Source organism: Macaca fascicularis, chromosome 4 (assembly GCF_037993035.2).
Source record: "Macaca fascicularis isolate 582-1 chromosome 4, T2T-MFA8v1.1".
Taxonomy (NCBI): domain Eukaryota; kingdom Metazoa; phylum Chordata; class Mammalia; order Primates; family Cercopithecidae; genus Macaca; species Macaca fascicularis.
Window position 1 is genome coordinate 110,047,588 of NC_088378.1, and position 23,781 is coordinate 110,071,368.

The window sequence follows — 23,781 nt, forward strand, 5'->3', positions numbered from 1 at the left end:
TGGGTAAAGACAGCTGTTCCAAATGGGATAAATTGACCAAAACAAAGGAGTTACAAGGTCCATGCAAGTCCAAAATCCAATGGGGCAGTAAAATTCTAAAATTCCAAAGTGATCTCCTTTGACTCCATGTCTCACATCCAGGTCATGCAGATGCAAGAGATACGTTCCCTTTGTCTTGGGCAGCTCTGCCGCTGTGGCTTTGCAGGGTATAGCCCACCTCCTGGCTGCTTTCACAGGCTGGCATTGAGTGTCTGAGGCTTTTCCAGGTGCACTGTGCAAGCTGTCAGTGGATCCAACATTCTGGGGTCTGGAGGACAGTGGCCCTCTTCTGACAGCTCTACTAGGTGGTGTCCCTGTAGGGACTCTGTGTGGGGGCTCCCACGCCACATTTCCCTTCTACACTACCTTAGCAGAGGTTCTCCATGAGGGCCCCATCACTGCAACAAGCTTTTCCCTGGGCATCCAGGCATTTCCATATATCTGCTGGACCAGATGGAACAAATGACACCAAGTCCCTAGGTTTCACACAGCATGGGGACCCTGGGCCCAGCCCATGAAACCATTTTTTCCTTCTAGGATTCCGGGCCTGTGATGAGAGGGGTGGCCACGAGACCTATGACATGCCCTGGAGATAATTTCTCCATTGTCTTGGGAACTAACATTCTGCTCCTTGTTACTTATGCAAATTTTTTGCAGCCAGCTTGAATTTCTCCTCAAAAAATGGGGTTTTCTCTCTGCATCAGCACGCTGCAAATTTTCTGAACTTTTATGCTCTCTTTCCCTTTTAAAACAGAGTGCTTTTAAGAGCACCCAAGTCACTGCTTGAATGTTTCACTGCTTAGAAATTGCTTCCATCAGATACCCTTAATCATCTCTCTCAAGTTCAAAGTTCCACAAATATCTAGGGCAGGGGCAAAATACCACCAGTCTCTTTGCTAAAATGTAACAAGAGTCACCTTTGCTCCAGTTGCCAACAAGTTCCTCATCTCCATCTGAGACCACCTCAGCCTGGACCTTAACGTTCATATCGCTATCACCATTTTTGTCAAAGCCAATCAGCAAGTCTCTAGAAGGTTCCAAACTTTCCCACACTTTTCTGTCTTCTTCTGAGCTCTCCAAATTGTTCCAACCTCTGCCTGAAAGCCAGTTCCAAAGTCGCTTCCACATTTTTGGGTATCTTTTCAGCTGTGCCCCACTCTACTGGTACCTCCCACAACACGTGGGAATTAATGGGAGTACAATTCAAGATGAGATTTGGGTGGGGACTCACAGACAAACCATATCAACCAGTATTATCAGCAGTAACCTTATTGGAAAATTGGTTTAGCAGAAAAAAACATATAATGGCATGCCAGATCAATGTCTTTTAGTTTTCTGTCATGTTGCTGGCCGAAACCGTGAAAAGTTGTTCCAGACTTTATGTAAATTATGTGCTCCTCACAAATTTGTTTATCTTCATGAAGTTTAGTTCAGTGTTAATTGTAAAACCAATACTGTTAGCATTAATGCCCTGTATGTTAGTTTTACTGATAGACAGTAATAGATAGAGCAAACACGGATGATACTTGGTACCAAACATCATTACAATCTCACTTAAGGTGAGTTTTCAGTAGGTTTTCTAATAGATGAAGCCATCTATTCCTGGAATTTATGAAGAAATTGGGCTTATTGACATTTCCATCACTTGCTTGATTTCCAGGGTTTTAATAAAGGCTGTGGAATTAGGATAATTGGGTCTGAGAAGTTAATCTTGTTCTTTTGTTAAAGGTGTTTGACAGTGATGTGTTCGCAAATGATTAACAATCATTTATTGAAGGCAAATTAAAACCCCTGATTCATAGTTTTCTTTCTCACGTCCAAGGAGCATATATTTTAACTATAGCTGATATTAAACTACCAATGTGATAGTACCAATTGTCTCCCAAAACCTTTTAATATTTTACAGTTGGCCCTTGAGAGTTGGTGTTAACTGGACCCAGCACATCACTTCCAGTTGATGTATCAAAACAATATAATTTAGTAGAAAAAGTTCTGGATTTGGAATTGGGAAATCTAGATACTTACCTTATCTTTACACCAGTCTTTTAAAATTTGTTGGCCAAGAACTATTCTATTTCCTTTAGCCTTCCCAGTATCAACCACATTTCCTGGTACCGGAGATACTCACAAGAAGATGGTAGAAAGATAACACAGATCTAATCTTGTTATTTTACATTTGGCATGAAAAATATTTCATGGTAATTTCACTTGCATATTAATAAAGTAATACAGTAATAGAGTTAAATATTATTTTAAATTTACCTCCACATATTTATTGTAATTACATTTATTTGCATATTTAGGAAGGTAAAATTTAATAAGTGGTTTATAGATGTTTTGAACATTAACAGATGATTAAATGTTGTTCTGCCCTTCATGGTGTTGATCTATGGACTGATTCTTTTCTCTTTCTATAGGTCTACATCATGCATTCTCAAGAGTTTCTTGGACCTTATTATTTTTATGTATTAGACACAGGTACATAAAACATATATATATTTGGCTATAAAATTTGATGATGAGAAGTGATTAGAAAAAAATATTTAAAAAGGCTATGTACAGGAGCAATAAGAAAAAAATAAAGGTTGAAGAACAGTGGTCTTGATCAATGCTGTCTAATACAACTTTCTGTTATGATGGGTATATTCTGCTGCGTGCTGTGTAGTTCTTTGTCTATTGAGCAGTTCAAATGGTTAGTCTGACTAAATAACTGAATTTTAAATTCAATTTACTTTTAATTAAATTTAAGTATGTGTGTGCTGAACAATTGTAGTATTGGACAGCACAGTTCTAAATTATAGTGATAAAGATCATATTTAATGGGGTAAGGTCAATTATAAAACAAATCATTTAAGCAATCAGTTAACACTTGTTACCATCTACATTCTTTTTTTCTTATAGTAAAATATTTGATACCAGTGGCTTTATGATTCTATACCCTATGGATTTACCTTTAATTCTCAAAGAACAATGAGGGTTCTGTGTTATCCACAACAAACTAATCATACATTTAAGGGCTATCCATTAGTTTGGAAGTCCTGTGCCATCTTTCCCTTGGAAATTGAAAACGTGGATATGAAGGAATCTAAAATGTTCTCCTCCCATCACTTGGCCTGTTAGCTGGGAATCAACCCATTAATTCAAATGTAAAGAAGAAGAAATTCTCAAATCCTATCTTTTATTGTTAATTTTCATATAATCCTCTGTTAGAATTGCAGAACACTCAGAAATCATAGACCACAAGTTACATTTTTATTATTTCACTTTTTATGGGTAAATTTTATTGCACAAGTTCCAAGTTGGGACACCAATTATCTTATCCCATTCCTAGATAATAATAACAGTGTGTGACCATTTTAAACATCATGACAATTAGTCTTATAGCAATAATATGTAAAGTAGATATTACGACTGCTTTACGGATTTGTTGTAGCGAAATTAAGGTCACATGAACTAATAAGTAGCAAAAGCCGAGTTCTTAATCAGGTTTACTTGACTCCATATTTGAGCTCATAACAACTATATAGCGTTACACATCACGTGAGTAAAATTAAAGTGCCCTACTTAGAATGATCTTCCATGTACACATATGTCCATATGCATATGCTATAGTCTGAATGTCCCCCAAAATTCATGTGTTAAAACTTAATCTCCATTGTGGTGATTTGGGGGAAAGTGATTAAATCATGAGGGCTCTGCCCTCATGAATGAATTAGTGCCTTATGAAAGGGCTGGAAGGTAGGCCCTTTCTATTTGCCCTTCCATCCCTTCCATTATGTGAGAACACAGGGTTCTTCCCCTCTCTAGGATGCAGCAACAAGGCATCATCTTGAAAACAGAGAGCAGCATTTACCAGGCACCAAACCTGTCAGCACCTTGATCTTGGGCTTTATAGCCTCCAGAATTGGGAGAAATAAATTTACTTTATGTAAAAATCAACTAGGCTTAAGTATATCGTTATAGAAGTACAAAAAGACTAAGACATTATATATTAGGAGAAAAAAAGGGAAAACTTGCTTCATAGTCTAAGCTTTTAAACATATTAAATACAACTCTATATGTTAAAAACTATTTTGAACCAGTGTCTTACTGCCAGCAACTTTTTAATGATAAGTTTATTTTCCCTGTAAATTTGTACTGTAAAAGAACACTGCTATACAGAAGTAAAATGTATTAGAGTCACAGTACACAAAATCTGAAAGACCATGTAATGAAATTTGGGGTATTTTTGTTATAGTAAATTTTTAATAAAAATTATTATGTATCTGGTTGGATCTATAAAAATTACCTGTGGAATTGATAATTATCTAATGACTAATGAAATTTATGTATCCAATCTAGCTTTTCAAAATGAAGTAATGGATTTTCATTGTATTTATAGTGAACTGCTCAAGCAAAAATTAATTCAATATGAATGCATTGGATCAATGCAGCAGAAATAAGGGCAGATCTCAAAAGTATAGCAAAATGTTTTTAATTACAAGATATTAATCATCAAGAATAATGACAGAATTTGTGTTATGAATAGAATATATAATTGGTAAGAGTTGAGAAGTAGGTAAAATTAAGCCTGCACCTTAAATTCTATATGTCACATATTTTTCTAAACTGTTTCTTAATATTGAACTCTCAGTACAGATTACAATTTACCATGGAGCTGCAGCTCCTCCTAGTCGCTTAGGGTTCATTTTAAAATGCAAAAAAAATGCATCATAGGTATTGAGTCAACACTAACCAAGTCAAGCATTAAACAAAAATGTTGTAAGTGGAGCATAAGGAAACAAAGTGAATGAATTTCAGTTCTACAAATCCCCAGGAAGTTTATTTTTAATTAATCCACAGGAAAATTATGGAAAGATAACATCTACCAATTCTGATAGCATTTATTTAATAAAATAAAATCACATAAGCAGTAATTTGATATACATTATCAAATAACAGCTCTGTGTGTGTGTGTGTGTGTGTGTGTGTGTGTGTGTGTGTAGAGAAACAGAAAGAGAGGAAGACTCACTATATTATAGCCATATTGTTACATATAATTTAGTCTAACAAAACATTTAATTTCCAAATGAAAATATTTAATGACAGAAATTTCAATCAGATCGGCAAGCCTGCAAATGCTGTGTATACTGTTTTACTCTCATTTAACCAGCATCCTTAGGCAAAATAATATATAGAGAACCAGATACCACTTGAAATGCTAGCCTTATAAACTTCTGGCCCTGGGTCTTCAGACACTAGGAATTAATGTAAAAAGCATTGCACATCAGCATTAAGTTTGGCAAACTATATCTTATTTTCTTGATCTGATAAGTCAGTTCTCAATCTTTGGGCTCATCAATTTAATTTTATTTCAATAAGAAATCGGATAAGATAGGGGAACCTATTATATCATCAGCTTCAGCTTACTCAGAATTTCTTTTGACTGGAACCATTTCAGAAGAGTTAAAAACACCATGTCTTTATGTTTTCTCCTCTTTTTCAACAATTGATTTAACAGTGATGTGGGAATCACTTAACTCACGGTGTCAAAAAGACAGGATCCAAACTGTCATATTCTGAGAAAGCCACAAAAAGGTATTCTCAGATTTATGGTCTCAGAGGACACATTAGCTCAGAGGCTTTCTTTCCTGCAAAATAAAACCCATGAAATATGTTAAAAACACTACCAGCCTAAACAAGAAATGGAATACTTCAGTTTGAATGTTATAGTAAAAAAAAAACCCTGCTAGGTTAAGTCTTAGTGCAGTTATTGATACAAGTAAATAGATTACTAAATAAAAAAGATCACTAGTATTATGGGTGAAAATTTAATTATTTCCATATTTCTGAAATAGTACAAGGTAAAGTAATATTTTTGGAAAATGACATGAGTTGCAGACAAAAATTTAAGTGATATATGGATGGATAAAATGAAACAACAGTGCTTCATATAAAGTTCTGTATTTGATTTTTATGTTTCTAAAAATATAATTTAAATTATATCAATATTCAGTCATTTCTTGTGAATTTAAGTAAAGTATAAGATAATTCTGTGTGACAGAATTGACAATTAGCTATTTGAATTTTAAGCTATAGAATTATTTATTCATTCAGAAATTACAGTGTTTTGTACATGTGTTTGACACAAAAATAAAGTCCTTGCCTTCAAGGAGTGCCCACATTAGTGAAAGAATTGAACAGAAAAAATAAAAATGAGAGAGCAAAAGGGAGAAAGAGAAAGAATGTGGAGGAGAGGGGAGTGAAAGAGATAAATTGTTTTAAAAAATTAAAGAAATTCTGTCAGATGCAGGGCCAGACATAATAAATCCCAAACATGCATAAATGTCTTTAAATTGCTCTCTAAAAGTCAAAGTCTATTGGAACAGATTAAGAGCCAAATCCCAAACTATGCTATATTTATGAAACACATATAAAACTAAATGGCACAGGAACACTAAAAATAAAAGACTAAGCAATAATACATTAATATATTTGAACAAAAGAAGCAGAAATAGTAACATTACTGTAAGAATCAGTGTGATTCTTTTAAAAGAAATTGGTTATATATAAAGGACACAAAAATATTCATTGTTTTTTTCTTTTTAAAAAGTTCATATAAATTTAGGGGATATAAGTGCAGTTCTATTATTGCATATATTGCATAGTGGTGAAGTCTTACTTTTAGTGTAGTCATCATTTGAATAGTGTATATTGTTCTCATTGCATAATTTCTTATCCCTCACTCTCCTCCTTCAATGTCTATATATATATATATATGACAATTTGATTTACTCTTTTTTCATTTTGATACTTTTAATTTCTTTCTCTTATCAAATTGCTCTGACTAGAACTGTCAGTACTATTTTGAATAGGAGTGGTGAAAGTGGACATCGTCATCTTGTTTCAGTTCTTAGGGGAAAGGATTTCAATTTTCCCCCCTTTCATATGTTGTTAATTATGGCTTTGTCATATATGGCCTTTATTTTGCTGAAGTGTGTTTCTTCTATGCCTAGCTTATTGAAGATTTTTATTATGAAGAGATGTCAAATATCATTAAGTGCTTTTTAAGCATCTAGAGTCTAACACATTAAAATATAATTTTCTCATTAAAAACAATACATGTGCAAGATAGAAAAATGGAAATTGCAGAAAAACATAAAAAGTAACGATTACAAAATACCTACCACAAAAAGTGAACAATAACAATTGTATAGTGCTGTAACATGTTAAAGATGGATTTATTATTAGTTTTATGCAGTTCATAGGATTTGATTGCATGAATTCTTATTTAGTAACAGTGTATTCTGGAAATCCCCCATGCCATTCATTAAATTTCCACAGCAGTTTTATATTAATGGTCAAACTTTTCATCATGAGGATATACTATAATTAATGAGTCTCTAGTTTATACATTTATATATTTTCCAATTTCTCACTTTTTTTCAAACCACTGAAATAATCATCTTTCTAAGCACATTTCTAAAGTGAAATTTCAAAGAAATCTGTGAAATTTTTGTTATATTTGTCTTTTATCATATTTAAAGAGATTATTTACAGCATTTCCCTAAATTTCTCTCTAAATTATGACATTTTCTACATTTTGACAAGTTTTTACAAGTTGTAGACTAATCAAGATTGTAAGCATGTGCTCATTTGACTGCATGGTCATCACTACTGGATATTGCTATTTTTAATAGAAAATTTTTATGATTTTATATTAAAATATTGTCAAAATTAGGTCTGTTAGGTCCAGGAGGTACTGCATTCATTAAAGTATACATGTTATCGCCAGAGTTGGTTGAATCTGCTGGACTAGGCATGATGGGTGTTCCTGGTTGCCCTCTACCTCCTGGAGGACCTACATAATTCCCAGGAGATGCTGAGGAGTATGGTATTGAATTGGCATTTGTTGGGTTTGGCCAAGGTCTACCACCACCTGGACCCATGTTCATTCCAGGAATTCCAGGGCCACCTAAAGCATTCAGTGGGGGTCTCATTGCACCTCTATAGTTCTGTGGTCCTAAGGGCACCATTCCTCTTGGAGGAGTCATTCTCTGCATTGGCCCACCCATATTTGGATGTCCTTGTTGTTGAGTTGGATCCATTCCACTGGGGAGTAATGGCTGACTTCCTGGGACACCTCCAAGCGCCTGATTAGGTATCCTCAATGGGGGCCTTGGACCTCCAGGGTACCGAGGTGGCATAAAAGGCTGAAAGAACCCTGGTGGTACAGGACCTACTGGCATGCCATCTCCTGGGGGAATGTTTCCTAGCACTGGACTGGGAGCTGCTGCAGCACTATAATCATGGAAGGCTTTTGCTTCACTTGAGTGTTCACATGTTTCACGTCTCTCTGGAGCTGCACAGTAGAGATCCCAAAATACACACCACCAAGAATGTAAGAATCCTGGTGGTTCCCCCAATGTGATGTTTTTTTCCCATCTTATCTCTGATAAAAATGTTTGAGCTGATTTCTGAGCTCCTACATGGAGCAGATATTCATATACATAGAGTGCTAACTTCTCCCGGGCCTGGCTGTCGGACGGGACGGCGCTGCTGTTACTCTTACCTTTGCCGTACATGCTTGTGCCAAGAGCAGCTCCCACTGTCACGCACCTGTCAACCCAGTCAGATGGTCCCATGGGTGGATTAGGAGGAATGGAGTCACATCACATGAATGGCTCTTTAGGCTCAGGAGATATGGACAGTATTTCCAAGAATTCTCCCAATAATATGAGCCTGAGTAATCAACCGGGCACTCCAAGGGATGATGGCGAAATGGGGGGAAATTTCTTAAATCCTTTTCAGAGTGAGAGTTACTCCCCTAGCATGACAATGAGCGTGTGATCCATTACCAAGTCTCCTCATGAAAACCACAGTGAGTCAGCCCTTCACAGAACTACTACGGAAGAAAATTATTCATCACAGTGTACGGTTAAACAAAGCAATCTCAGTCACACCAAACCAACCTTTTTATTTCCTGCTCTCTCCCCTCTTTTGTGAAGAAAGCGGGTCCAAACGTGATTCAAACAACTGTATGGAGTGGCATATTAGAATTGCCCTAAACTGAACTGCAAATAATTATGTGTGTATGTATATGTGTGGGAAAGAGAATGTACTGTATATGTGTATGTTATACAGACATGTACACATACATACACTGACCCACAGGACATTGTAAAATATTATCACATGACATCTTAAGTAGAAACAAGTAGGGACTTTTATTCCATCCTTTTTTTCACGTTTACATTTTAATTATTACAAGTTGCTCCTGCCCCCTCCCTGAACTATTTTGTGCTGTGTATATCACTGCTTTATATAAGTTATTTTTTAAGGTGAACTCAGATGTTATGGTTTTGTAAATGTCTGCAATCATGGAGAGGAATAAAATCGCTTATTTGAGAGCTTTCATTAAAAAAAATTGCAAAAAATTATGCTTCACTGTTTTAATATGCATGTTACTGTCTGCTAGTGAGGTAAACACTAGTGAGCTAAAATACTCATTTGACATGAAAATTTTGCATGGAAGAAATATTTCCCTGCATAAATTGTCTATAGAGATTACCCCCAAAACTATATATATGTGTATGTATAAAGATCTTCATTAGTTATTTATATTGGTGAAATGTTGAAACAAATGACCATTATTTTGATAATAGTTAGATTATTTTATATATTCTTCATGGAAGAATACATTGCCATATATTTATAGTGTGTGTATATATATAAAATAAATCATAACAGTTATGACACATATTCCTCATAGAAGAATGTATATATTTTGCAGTAATTGAAATGGTATGACTGAAGACCATTTCGCCAAATGAAAAAAAAAATAATGACATGTTATAATTGTTTAAGTAATTATTTTTTACATTGAGAAAGTGCCAATGTATGTATGTATGGAGGCATATGGAAAAAATTAAAACATAAAATATTACGATTATGAGATTTGAGAGGTTATTTTTGTTTGCTTTTATTTACTCAACTGAAAACATTTTAATATGTTTTTACAATAAAAATGGAGGAAGTGGAGGCATTTGACCATTAGCCCAAAAGAAGTAGAGATGTCTTTTTATACGTCACTTATTTTTATTGCTACCATCATCATTCTAATTTAGGCCTTACCGATTCACAGCTGAACTGATAATACTTCCACATTACTTCACTCATTGTCTCTAGCCTTGGCACGTAGTTTTCAATGTTGTTTCATTCTATTTGTATAGAATAAAATTTAAATTTGTTATAATATATACACAATTGATTCAAATGTTTAGCAGTGAATATTCTCATAATTGACTCTCTGTGTTGAAACCCAGATCTATTAACCCAGTTAACAATAGCTTGATCTTCAAGAGGTTGTATATTATCCTGTGGCTATCTTTGTTATGTAAAATAAGGACACAACTGGTATCTAAGTCTGGTGCCATGCTTTTACCACCAGTGCTTATCTAGTACATATGATTCAGTGAGTGTTGATAATAAAATAATCTTATTGTCATCTTGTAATTAAAATCTTGCCCCAAGTTTTTTTTTTTCTCAGCCACATTATGCTAATTAGTGACTGTATTATTCTGTTAACATTGTGAGGAATTGTCTGCTACACACACATATGCAGACATACACCACATACTTTCTCCTATAATTTCAACAGCTCCCTCAACAACAGCCTCTATTGCCTTTCCCAATCCTTATTATGCACATGTTTCTAGTTCTCTAATACTCTGCTCAACCACAAATTAATACTTAGGAAAGTACCTATCCAGTGGTGTGATGGAGAAAGCTAATAGTGCTCATGAGAGCTGAATATTAATTTTTTATAAACTTTGTGAGTTTGTAGACGTAATTTCGGGACATTGAAATAAAAAAAGGTGGGAGTACTGCATCAGGGAATTAAACTATGTTATAAATAGGCGCTTGCTTCCTGATTTTTTTTCTTCCAGGAGCCAGTTAAACATTTACTAGTACGAAACTATAACTTTACATCTTTAAACTTATTTGACCTCTGCATAACACACATTGGGCCACTCATTTTAAATCAGAAGATGTTACTTCAAAACTTATTTTCACTATTATTTGATATTGGACTGTCTTTCAGTAGTACAACCATCAGTTTGTCTTATCTATTTCCTGTGGTTAACATCAACTTAAGAGGTTGGTTTATGCATAAATCAAATTAGCAACTAAGAATTGTGTTTTTTAATCAAAACGCACAATATAGAAAGTCCTGTAATTATCACTTAACATTTTATTTCCACTGGCCTTTAAAATTAAGCATTATAGAAATTTATTATTTTTAAAATCACACTCTAGAAACAATACTCTTTTATCAAGCTATGAATTAGGTGCAGCTTATAAGCCATTGTCTATACCTTTGAATAAATAAAATGTTATGCTATTGATTTAAGGATTAAAGCAAGCACCTCCAATAAGATGTTTTCTTAATTTTGGAAAATTAAATCTCAAATTAACTAGGTCACTGGATACTTTTAATCATGGATTTTTACTTCTCTGACAAAATTAAAGTGTGCCTCCTACCTAAGTAAATTATGGAATTAGCCATATGGAGAACAGTTGAAATTATATTAATTTCAAAATTTTCCATTTTTCATGCAGCTCTGTGTTAAAAATAATAGCGACTAGAAATGAATTTGCTATGAAGTTAATATGTTTAAAGTGTAACCTCTTTACATAGAAGGGATTGTTCTAACATATTGTGCCTTATTTTATATTTGTAATCATGAGTGTTTTTTTAAATTAAAGAATACCTCCAAAATTGTATAAGTTTCAGATCGCTTTTTGGTTCTGATAAAGACCATTTATTTTCCACTCTGAGTGTTCTGGCTCACAGCTTGGTCTCAGTGACTGCTAGGTCTGCTTTGTTTTCCCAAAGGGTTTTTCTTGAATGTGTTCGATTGACTCATTGAACCTAAATCAATCTTTATGTCAGAATGTGTCTGTGCCTAACCTGGAGGGGATAAACAAAATCCTTAAATTTCATCAAGGCCCTGGTTTGGAACCCATTCAAATGAAGAATTAAAATTAGAGTTTTTCGTTGATCTCCGGTTACTTGGTAGAGTTGTCAGAAATAAGAGAAACATACATTGTAAAATGTCCCAAATTTTGTTCAAAGCCCCAGGATTCTGTAAAAGTGATTCCATTTGTCATCTTCTAATCACATAATTTTAGGCCATTCAATGTTACATTTTTTTGATTATAAAAGAAAGATTTCAGTGCTTATGATGTATTTTCCTTAGGTAGAAGTATAATTTTAACAAATAATGGCAATTAAAGATTATTTCTTTTCTAATTGTTATAAAATACAAAAAAATGCAAGCTACTTTGATTCAAAAAATTTAAACATGAGCTCACTGATATGAGAAACATTTTTATTGTTATATTTATCTTCAGAGGTAATAATAAAATTATGTAATGATTGTTTTGACCTATGTATAACCTCATGTTTCTATGCCTCACTTGATGGCTCATACAGTCTGGATAGTTGCAGAAGAAATGTTGGGGCTGCTAAGAAGGGTGAGCAACAGCAACACCCAATGGTTAGTTACAGAACATTTCAATATTTTTACACTAGTCATGCCGGTACATCGCACTGATTATTAGCTTTCTTTATGTCAAGCAAAATTGTCCTAAAATTCACATTTTAAGCATAATTAAAATGTTTTCCTAGCTACACACAGGTTACCTAAAACCAAATATTTTCATGAAATCATTATTCATTTAAAGAATCGTTTTGATGGCAAGCTGATTTTTAATCTTATTCAGTGTAGTCCTACTGAAATACTTTACCATGTAAAGATTGTGATGTACATATAACTGAAATGATATTGTGGTATTCAAGTACAACAAATAAGGTATGCATACTCAGAAATAGAGTTATATGCATCAATGTTTATATGTAATAAGCCATAAAATTAATCCTAATGATCTCAATTCTCATTCTTATGAGTTGGAATGGGGAATGTGGCAGGGTCTACTGTTGGAGCTCAATGATGCACATAAGAATATTTGAGGCACTGATTTAGACAAGCTTAGAGCAATTGTCCCTAAATAGTGTCCTTTGAAATACTTTGATTGCAGTAACTTTTTACTGAGGATTAAAAGTAGACACATTTAATCCTCAAATTAGCCCTATGAGATAGAAATCATTATAACATATGTGGTTAATAAGACTTCATTTGTAGCTTTGTGACATACAATTGATATCCAAAAACGCTACACATATTTAATATATGCATCTCGACTAATTTTGACATATGTATATATCCATGATACTATCACCAAAATCAAGATAATAAACATATTCATCACCTTCTAAAATTTTCTAGTATTCTTTGTGTGTGTGTGTGTGTGTGTGTGTGTGTGTTTGTGGTAAGAACATTTAACATGCAACCTATCCTAATATTCTAAAGTAAACAATAATATATTGGTAACTATAGGTACTATAGTTAATAACTTATCTGTAGAAATTATTCATCTTGCATAAATGAAATGCTATGCCCATTGAACAACTACCCATTTTCTCCCACTCCCACCCTCTAGAAACCACCATTCTATTCTGTGTCTATACGTTTGATGACTAGATACCTCATACAGATAGAATCATGCAGTGTTTATTTTAATCATAACAGAACCTAGGAACTAAACAGTACTTTAAATAATGAGCTATTTTCTGCATTATATTAGCAAGGGTTAGAATCATTTGTTTGAAGTAAAATTTCCTGATTGTATTAATATTTATGTTAGTTGATAAATTATAGCCATGTACATTCATATGAATATGTGAAGTTCATAAGTTTTGACAATATTTTAACATGTTAATCAGAGTTAATACACAGGGTCCTCAAGTAATAAGTAATTATCTATTCATTAGAACAGAAGTCATCTATAAACTGTTACTTCTATTGTCTAATATCTTTCATTTTTAATCAATCCTCATATGCCTGTTTGTACTTAGATATATTCTGTATATCTTCACCTTGAACAACTTCTCACTTTCCAAAGCTCTCAACATAGTTGCCTAATTAAACACGTGCCTTATTTCACATAGCTTTCTTGACTCATTCAGAGTGATCTGAAAACAATGAGTAACTAATATGAATCAGAATATTGTTTTTGCTTGTCTTAGCAATTTTGTGAAGGATATTTTGAATGTCTTCTTTAAAAGTTTTTTATAATGACATAGTAATTGTTTTTATGACTTTTACAATAAACTGTGAAGTCCTGTAACATCTGGCCACATTCCTGTGGTAACGAAGTCTAGGAGAGAAGACTTCATTTAATTGTCAATTGCTCCCATTCTTTTCATAAAAGATGTAGGAAAGTATAAGGATAAATAAGATTTAAATGAACATCATTATCATCATCATTTTTATCATCAAATATTTATTGATACTTGTCCTTTTCCAAACCTTTAAGGACTACTGTAATGAATTTTAAAAGCCTCTATCCAAACCTGGGATATTTACAGACAGGAAAATAAAGCGTGAATAAAAGTTCCTTGGAGAGCCTTTGCAAACAGATATAATATTCTAATAAATTATTTCCAAACAATGGGAATATTAGCAAATGATGGTTAATCAAATGCCAAATCTGTGCTGGTTTAATCCAGTACTTGATATGTACTGCCAATATTTTTATTAATGATATACATTTTCCTAGTAACTACTTCATACACTTTCAATATTTTTTTCTTTAAGTTTTTTGACAGAAAATATTTTAAAAGTGTTCCTATGGAAAAGGAACTTTTTCATATGTTAGGCTTCCTAAGAAAGAGACTGAACTTTACATGTAGGTGAGTTATCGGTGACTACTTTCAACAGTAATGCCTGTGAGGGGAAAGAGAAGTAGGACTGGGAAAGGAAGATGGTGAGCTAAGTTGTCGTTACAACAGAAGCCTCAGTTGATCCCTCCAGGAATTATGAAATGGGGATGGCCCCTTATTGATCCATACTGAGTCACCTTCACTCATTGCACAGCAGAGGGGAGGCCTAAACTTGGGCAAGGCAGACCCCTTTGGCCCTGCGATATTCAATTCCTGGGGAAAATTTTCACTCTGAACTTGGTAGGAGGTTCTGTTGCTGCTGTTGTGAATGGGGACGTGGAATGCTCATTACTTTATCTACTCTAGTCAACGCTTTGTGCTGCTCAGATCTGCCTGCTTTCTAAAATAAGTACACTTAATCTGAAAACAGATACACAAAATTCTAATTTGCCTCTTCCTAGGTAAATGGACAAGATCACTTTCAGGGATTACTGGGAAGAACTCCAATTTCTTTCACCAAAGTTGGTCTTGGTACTAAGCTTCTGATACTTCTCTTTCTCCTCTCCTGTGCAAATTATGTTACCCTCATCTTTGGATAGAAAATATGCTGGCCTACTGGATTACCTGGTGAATTAATCTAGAAACTCATGCCTGAGAGTTGATCTCCTAGTAAGGCTGTGACTTTTTTGTTTGTTCATGAATGACAATGAAGACTGCTCAGTAGATCACCTTACTGCCACATATTTTTATCCTTGTCCCTACTTTATAACAGCATCCTACTTCCCCCCTCTGCATTATCAGCAGCACTTACCCCTGTACCTTAGTCCATTTGAGCTTCTATCACAAAATCCCGTAGACTGGGTAACTTATAAGTAACAGAAATTTATTTCATATAGGTCTAGAGGCTGAGAAGTCCAAGATCAAGGCGGCAACAGATTTGGTGTCCAGTGAAGGTCATTTTCTGGTACATAGATTTTGCCTTCTAGCCATGTCCTCACATGGTGGAAGTTTCCCCAGGCCTATTTTATAAGGGCACTAATTCCATTGATGAGGCCTGTGCCCTTATGACCTAATCACTTTAGGGATTAGGATTTCAACATGTGAATTTGGAGGGATCACAAACATTTCAGTCCCTATCATAATAAGAAACTTTTTTCCTTGACTGATAGTTTCTTAGCACAAAGAGCCTGCAACAGCCATACATTTCAAAAAGGAATTCTAGTGGTATTCTCTAGCACAAGGATCTCTCCCCTGGTAATCAGTGCCTCTAGATTACTAGAGCCTATGTTTTCAGGAACGCAAAGCACAAATTTCCCAATTGTTCACAAAGAAGGATGTCACATGATCCACTTACTTTTACCCCCCGGTTCCCAATTCCATATATTATACCTATTGGGAATAAAGCATCATATAAAGATTATTGATGTAGAATGCATACTGCATTCTATAAGATGGTATTCCATCCCCAAAATATCTCATCTCCAAACTGACATCTCAGTTACACCTAGTAGGTTTTGGTTGGTGTGCTACATCATAAAACCAACAGATCCATCGTTATCTGATTGCTACCATGTTTTGCTGTAAAGTAGCTTCCTTGGTCCAATGAGATGTTATGAGAGCTCTCATATTGATGGAACAACATTACATAAGCCCTTGAGTAGTAATGCTGGCCAAACACCTATTGACAGAGAAACAAGAAAGGCTGACCATTAAGTGTGTAGTGGCTGTGGTCTCTGTTCCTGGAAGATTGGATATCTGAGGGAAGCAGTAGCTAACTAAGTCTTGGGACATAGGAGCCCATGTATTGGGTCCATGTACAGGCCTCCATATTTGCCACTCAAGCTACTCTGTTCATGCCTGTTGTACCACTATTGTGGTGGCTGATGCCAGAGAAGGACAGATGTTGAGTTCTGGCTGAGTTCTTTCTGTATGGTTATTTAATGCCTCTTCTTCATTAACATGCATTGCAGAGACCTTCACACTTCATACCCACTCCTATTAGTCCAATATATGCCTCTTTCTCAAATTTCCCTGACCCAGATAGTGTCATATTTTACCTTCCAGGCCAGCCATGTCATTTGCCACTACCTAAAACTCCATACATATTCTTATCTTAGGCTATTTCTACCCAAAGATTATGACCACGTCACATGACTGAAGATCTGCCCATCAGAAGGATTTCCCTTTTGCTTTATCTTCTTGGGCAACCTCTTAATAAGGCTTTAAGGAAGCAGCAGTCCGTTTCCAGTTTATACCCATATACCAAGTCAACCCATCTATGAACCAAGCTCAGACTTGTTATTTTTCCTTCAGATGGCCACCAGGGAGGGCCCATACAAAAATAGTATGAACTTAGGATGAGCTTCTTTTGTGACAGAAGTACGTAACTTAAGAGTGCAACTATCTGTGATCTCTGGCATACTCATACACAATTCCTGATGTTCTACCTACTGTAGATTGCTACTGGTCTTGCCAAATGCATTGGAAGTCCTGTACTTATGGATACTTGATGTCTCATGGTCAGATGTTTCATCTTAACCACTTACCCAGACTTATGCCAGAAACAATTTCTCAATTTCAGGATAATTATCTGCTATATATGTCTTAGTTTTGGTCCAGAGTCTCGGTCTATGATTCTTCCTCTGGCACTACTATAAATAGTATGCATCATATTTTCCACTACATATATCTTTAATACCATAGACTAGGCTTCTAAGATATGTGGGCCAAACAGCAAAATAGCTTGTACACTGTCTGAAACTGCTACAGAGTTCCATTAATTTAGTAAAATTCATGTCCATTATCTCTTTAAATATTTATCCTATTATACTATCTCTCCCTTTTACTTTAGGGATTCCAGTTGCAAGTCAGTTAGAACCTTCAATATTATTCTACATCTCTTAGAAGCTCTTTTCTGTTTTCTTAATCTTTTCACCTCCAATGGTTTCCTTTGGCTTAATTTATACTTCCTTATCTTCAAGTTCATTGGTTCTTTCCTATGTCCAGTCCACTGATAAGCTCATTAAATTAATTTTCCCAGCATTTAAATTTGAATATTTTTATAGTTTTCATCTCTTTTGATATTCCTTATTGATTCAGTTATCTGTCCACCTTTTATGATATATTTTTAACATATCAGTCATGTTTTAAATAGATATTTTAAATTCCTTCTCTGATCATTTTAATCTCTCTGTCAGCTTTATTCTTACTCCATCCACTTTTTGTTGTTTCTGGATTTTTTTGCACATCTCATAATTTTTGATTGATATACCTTTAAACACTAAGGTTGCATGTTTGCTTAGATTATTTCTCATAGAATAGCATTTGCTGGACTGCCTATCTGGAAATCTTTTATATGACAGTTAAAATTGTTTGTTTTTAATTTAAATATTGTTCAAAGTAAGAAACCTTTACAAAACTTCATTTTGCTTTTGGAGCTCTTATGATATTTTTAAATTTTGTAATTCAAAATGTTTAGAAATATGAATTTGAATTTTTAAAGTCATTGATTCTTAAGTCCCTAAATTATGCAATTATCATATGCCTGCATTAACTTGATTATGTCCTTTGTAAATATCATGCCATTATGTAAATTTTAGTCATTTTCAAAATATTATCACAATTTGGATGTATTCAGTAGTAGTTAAGCAGACTATTTTGATCATTTACTACATGAAAAGTTTTGTATTTGGCATTTTCATGAAATAAAAGTAAATAGGTATGATCCCTGTGCTCAAATAACTAGTAATAAAGTTTTGAAGATAAGACAATAATTCAAATAAATAAACTCCAAGGAGACTCTGATAAATGATATTAGCTGATATGCATTGGGAGACATGGAAAGGAATATTAAAATTAACTAGAATTTTGTAGGACCTCAAACAAAAAAACAGATTGCAAACAGAGATGTGGAAATGACATTTTGGGCAGAACTATCAGGAGCTAACATGGATATGAGAAAATATAGAGAATGTTTAATTTTAAGCCAGTTTGATAAAAAAGCAGCGGTCCTTAGCTATGATTTACCATCATCTAGAGAGATTTTAAAAAATATAGCTTTTCAGTCCTGTTTCTCAGCGATTCAGATTTTGTATTTTGTATTTTTAAAAACTCCACAGTTGATTGTATTATTCAATCAGGTTTATAAACCAGGAGATGAGAGTAGCTGATAATATCAGTCAGAGCAGCAACAAGAAAGGAAAGATTGGAACAGAGAATTTGGTTTTAGGCGAGGGAGACTATATTTATTTCTGGGGGCGATGGAGAGTTCATAAAGTATGTTTCAAGGTTCTCATATGTGAAATGAAAAAAAATAAGAATCAGGAAAGTGATTTTGAAAAACTTGTCTGAACATGTAACACTGACCAATGGGAAGAAGTTGGGTAAAAAGGGAATGAAGAGAAAGTAAGAAAAACAAAAACACAGTCTGAAAAAAGACAGCTGATTGACAGATATATATATCTCTGTGTGTGTGTGTGTGTGTGTGTGTAATCATATATATATAGGAATATATATAATTTCTATTATAATATTGTTGATGCATGAAAATATTTTGCTGATCAAACCTGTCAGTTTATGAACTTAAATGGCTTGATTCTAAAAGGATTGTGTAATTTCCAATGTGAAAATATTCACTCTGGAGGCAGATGTTGAGGCGGACTAGTAAAGAGGATTTTTGCATAAGTGGGATCATAGAAAAAACCTCAAATATCACAGGTAACCTTCCACTCTGCTTAAAAAAGGAATTGCCTGCGTTATGAATGAATCAAAAACTTTAGAACCACAAACTGAAAATTATTTCAAACATAAACTATTGTTGTAGCTCCAAAGCAGGCAGGCGGGTAGGTGGAAAGAACAATATGTTAGACATAACAAAATAAAAAAAAAAAGAAAAAAATGTATCATGGCTCTTCTTTTGTCAAATGAAGTCCATGATGAAATCATTAGATTTTGTGAAAATCATCTGCTATGCTGTGATGGAGGTGGCAGTGATGAATGCCAGGTCAAGGGAACTATGCAAGGAGTCTAGAACTGTGACTAACACATACATATGCATTAGATAAATTAATGACCAGTAAGAAATACCTGGTATATAAGGCAATGTAGGCAAAAAACTGAGACTGACACTTCAGCCAAGGCTTTGATCATGTCTAATAAATACTATTTTTTTTAGATGTGCTATGTCAAAGCATTGTTATCCTATGAAAATAAACAATATTGTTGTAATAATAAAGTAGCATATGTATTGTTTTATATATATGCATACTTATGAACATCTCTCTACTATGCTACAGTAGAGATATTTTTATTCATAGTTTACAGATAAATAACTTAGAGTTTGGATAGGTTGGTAATTATTTGTGGGAGATCATTGTGAACCAAAGTCCAAGACCCTCCACAACTGTGTGTCTTTTTTTACACATGAACATGTCTTTGTTGGAAGGTGGGAAAAAGCAGGGGTCCCATTAAATATTTACCGTTGGCTGCACAGACACTCTTTTCGTTATGCGCCTCAGAGGCATCACCATCACCTCATTGGATTCTGACTCTCACTTTTGCAAGGACTAACAGTTTCCCCAGATTCTCAAGAACTGCTTTGTTCATGGTTGAGAAGAGGCTGGGATTTCTGAGAAAACAACAGAAATCTGTAAAACAAAATACAAAAACATGCACATATAAACCCAAACACACGTATACGACAAGGATTTATTTTTTAACAAATATTTGAATGTATGCGGTTTGAATGAGACAGACAAAATCTATGCCTTTACGAAGCTAAGCTTATCATGGAGAAAGACAGACAAAATGAAAAATAATATGAATAAATCTTATGGAATGCTAGAAGGAGATTATTTGTTATAGGAGGAAAACATAAAGCAGGATAATGGCAATTGTGGATTAAGACGAGAATGCAATTTTGTATCATGTGGTTGAATAGTCCTCATTGAGATAGTGACATTTGAGTAAAAACCTGAAGAAGATGTAGACTGTGAAATATTTGGAAGAGATTTCTTGGGAAGGGAATAAACGTACAAAGGTCTTATAAGAATAGCATGCCCAAAACTTTTGAGAAAACATAAGGAGGTCAATGTAAGTAAAGTAGACTAGTCAAGGGTGAGGTTAAAATAAGATGTAGTTAGAAAGGTAAAGGGGACTTTGATATGTATGATTCTGAAGGACTATAATGTTAAAAATGAGAATGGTTTATAGAGACCAAAATGTTCACATTGGCTAGTTATTCCATTCTTATCCTCTTTGGAGGCTACTTAGAAAGTCAAATTATAACCACAATTTTAATTAATGAATAAAACATTAGGAAAAAAAGATCCTGATATAATCTTGATGATGCTATCTCTAGCTAAATTGAGACATGTTTGCCTTTTATGGAGAGAACATTTCAACAGAGTGGAGTGTCTTTTGTCAAATCTCCTCATCTCCCAACATTGCTGGATGCATCCTGTCCCAAACTCTTTTAACACTTTCTGTCTCTGCCCCCACACTTTTGTTATAAATTGACCATCTATCTTTTTTTAACTGAAAATTTCAGCACTGACTCTGCCAACACTCTACATAGCGATACAGAGACTTTTCACTTATCTTCCTAATTGGTATGGTGGTGTCTTTGGAACTGTCCAAATCACTAATTAAATATAATGAGGTTGTGATATTTTAATCAAGAACCTGAAAGTAATAAAATGTTAAACATGTATCAGACCTTGGCTATGTTGTTTTTGGTGCATGCCTATACTCTATCAACCCAATAAACCTATGATGTACCAATTTACAAGTGGGAAACTTGATTGATTATGCTTGTACTAAATTTTATTGTTACAAATATCTGCCCTTTCCTGGGGGAGAAACATTCTTTCCCATTCCATTTCTGTTGGACTTAGTCGTATAACTTGATTTGTAGGTGAAAGACTTAAGAGTCACTTACATTTTATGTCATATGACCAAGCCCAACATGAAAGAGAAGTGTCTTTTTTCCTCTTAAACACAGATGTCAATATCCCAGATAGAGTATGATTCATTAACATTGGTCTCAGAGTGAAGATAATGTAAAGAGGATCGGTAACTCACTCTAATAATAGAGAGTGAGTGGGAAATAAAACTGTGTCATGAACCTCTGAAATTAGCATACCTGGCACATAGTAAGAGCCCCACATGTCAGCTATTTTCATTGTCTTCTTCATCATAAGAAGCTTATTACTTATCTTTTTTTACAACTAGGTATTATGTACTGGCTACAAGAACCATGTTTTCCAATTGGTATCTACGGCATTACTCAGCATAGCAACTTATGCACATATCAGAGTAGCTGCAGGGTAGGTAATTTAAAGTAATGATCAGAAGCACAAGTCAGAGGAAACATGATTTAAATTCTTGTTTGCTGTTATGGCCTGTGTGGCCTGGAAGTTTTACTTACACTCTGAATACTCACCAGTGAGTTAAGGTTAATGAGATCTGCTTATCGGTTTGATAAGCATTAGCTAAGATAATGTGCAGGAAGCCTTAAGGGCAGGGCACACCAATAAGTGCTCAATCAATGCTAGTTTTTATTAGTAGATGCTTGCTAGTAATGGATATAATGGGCAAATAAATTATTCTAACAATTCTACAATGGTTCTGTGCTCTTTCCAGATATTTCAAACATACGAAACACAATCTTGCTTTCTATTAAGCTCTGCTTATGTTATTATCTGGATGTTTTCTATCTGTAAATTATTGCCTGCTTAACAACGTTTTTGGGTTAACAGGAAGTTTATTTTTTGGTTTGGTACCTCTAGTTGAGCATAGAAGTGGTTCCTGGTAGGTGCTTAAAAATATTCACTACTTGGCCTTTGAAAATCCCAAGTATGTAGCCAAACTTAGATTTCATTTAGAAATCTCAGAGAGCCCATTAATGGATTCACTAAAGCCAAATTTAGAAAACTTCAAACTCATTCTTAATTCTTATAGGTAATAAATGTTTGACTCTCAAACACCATTACAAAAAAAATTATGAATTAGTATTCACAGTGACAACTTGATATAATTCATTACTTCACTAATATTCTCAACAAACATTACAATAAAAACAATCTCCTCAGTATATTAAGCTTGTGCTTTGTTTTTGTCATTCACATTAAATTATTAATCTGGATGTTCACAGACCTAAATATATTCAACCTTGGAAAATGTTTTATTTTGCTACCGAATATCAAGTTATCATTATAGAGAGAGGTCTTTGTTTCTTGGAGATGTTTACCATAATGAACAAACTTTTGAGTTTTGTATTTAAATGGTTTCATGTTTTGCTTTGTCTGTTCCCACATAGGTATCAATTGTGAAATAAATCTTGATGAATGCCTATCAGAGCCCTGTCTTCATGATGGAGTTTGTATTGACGGCATCAACCATTATACCTGTGACTGCAAGAGTGGGTTTTTTGGAACACACTGTGAAACAAATGCAAATGATTGCCTTTCAAATCCTTGTCTACATGGAAGGTAGCTATTTTTATTTTTTTTATTATTAGCTTTATGAAAATATATTTAACTCACAATATTTAAGGCTTATTGTCAAGGGAAAGTTGATAAAGATAATTTTAATTATGCTGTTTCATAAAACAAGAGCTAAGTACGTTTAATATGACAGATGCTGCCAGTTTTAGCTAATGCAATGTACTGATACATTATCTCTGCCCTTCTTTTATTTCTGTTCATTAGCATAAAGTAATTTTCTATAAATGTGGATTAATTAGACTTTAATATACTTAAAGGTAACTGCTCATGGTAATAGAACTAGCAGGTAAGATGATGAGACATTCTATTATTTGCTCTATGGAGAGATAATACCACACACTTAGTATTTAAAATGTTCCTAAATAAACTGGTTCTTTCATCCCTATGTGTATGAAAAGTATTTTATGACTCTATGAATCTGTGTAATAACTCCTCTGATCATGGATAAAATATTGGTTAATACACATCTAG

At 34.2% G+C, this 23,781-nt stretch overlaps 1 protein-coding gene and 1 pseudogene across 1 annotated transcript in view; one reads left to right on the plus strand and one right to left on the minus strand.

The window, feature by feature from the left end:
* The window catches only part of LOC135970466 (protein eyes shut homolog), a 118,896-nt gene that overhangs the window by 75,666 nt on the left and 19,449 nt on the right, over positions 1–23,781 (plus strand). The window contains exon 5 of the mRNA XM_065543108.1: positions 23,124–23,295. Coding sequence (XP_065399180.1) covers positions 23,124–23,295 — 172 coding nt within the window. The remainder of the gene's footprint in view (positions 1–23,123; positions 23,296–23,781) is intronic.
* On the minus strand, positions 7,734–9,449 carry LOC135970372 (single-stranded DNA-binding protein 2 pseudogene; annotated as a pseudogene).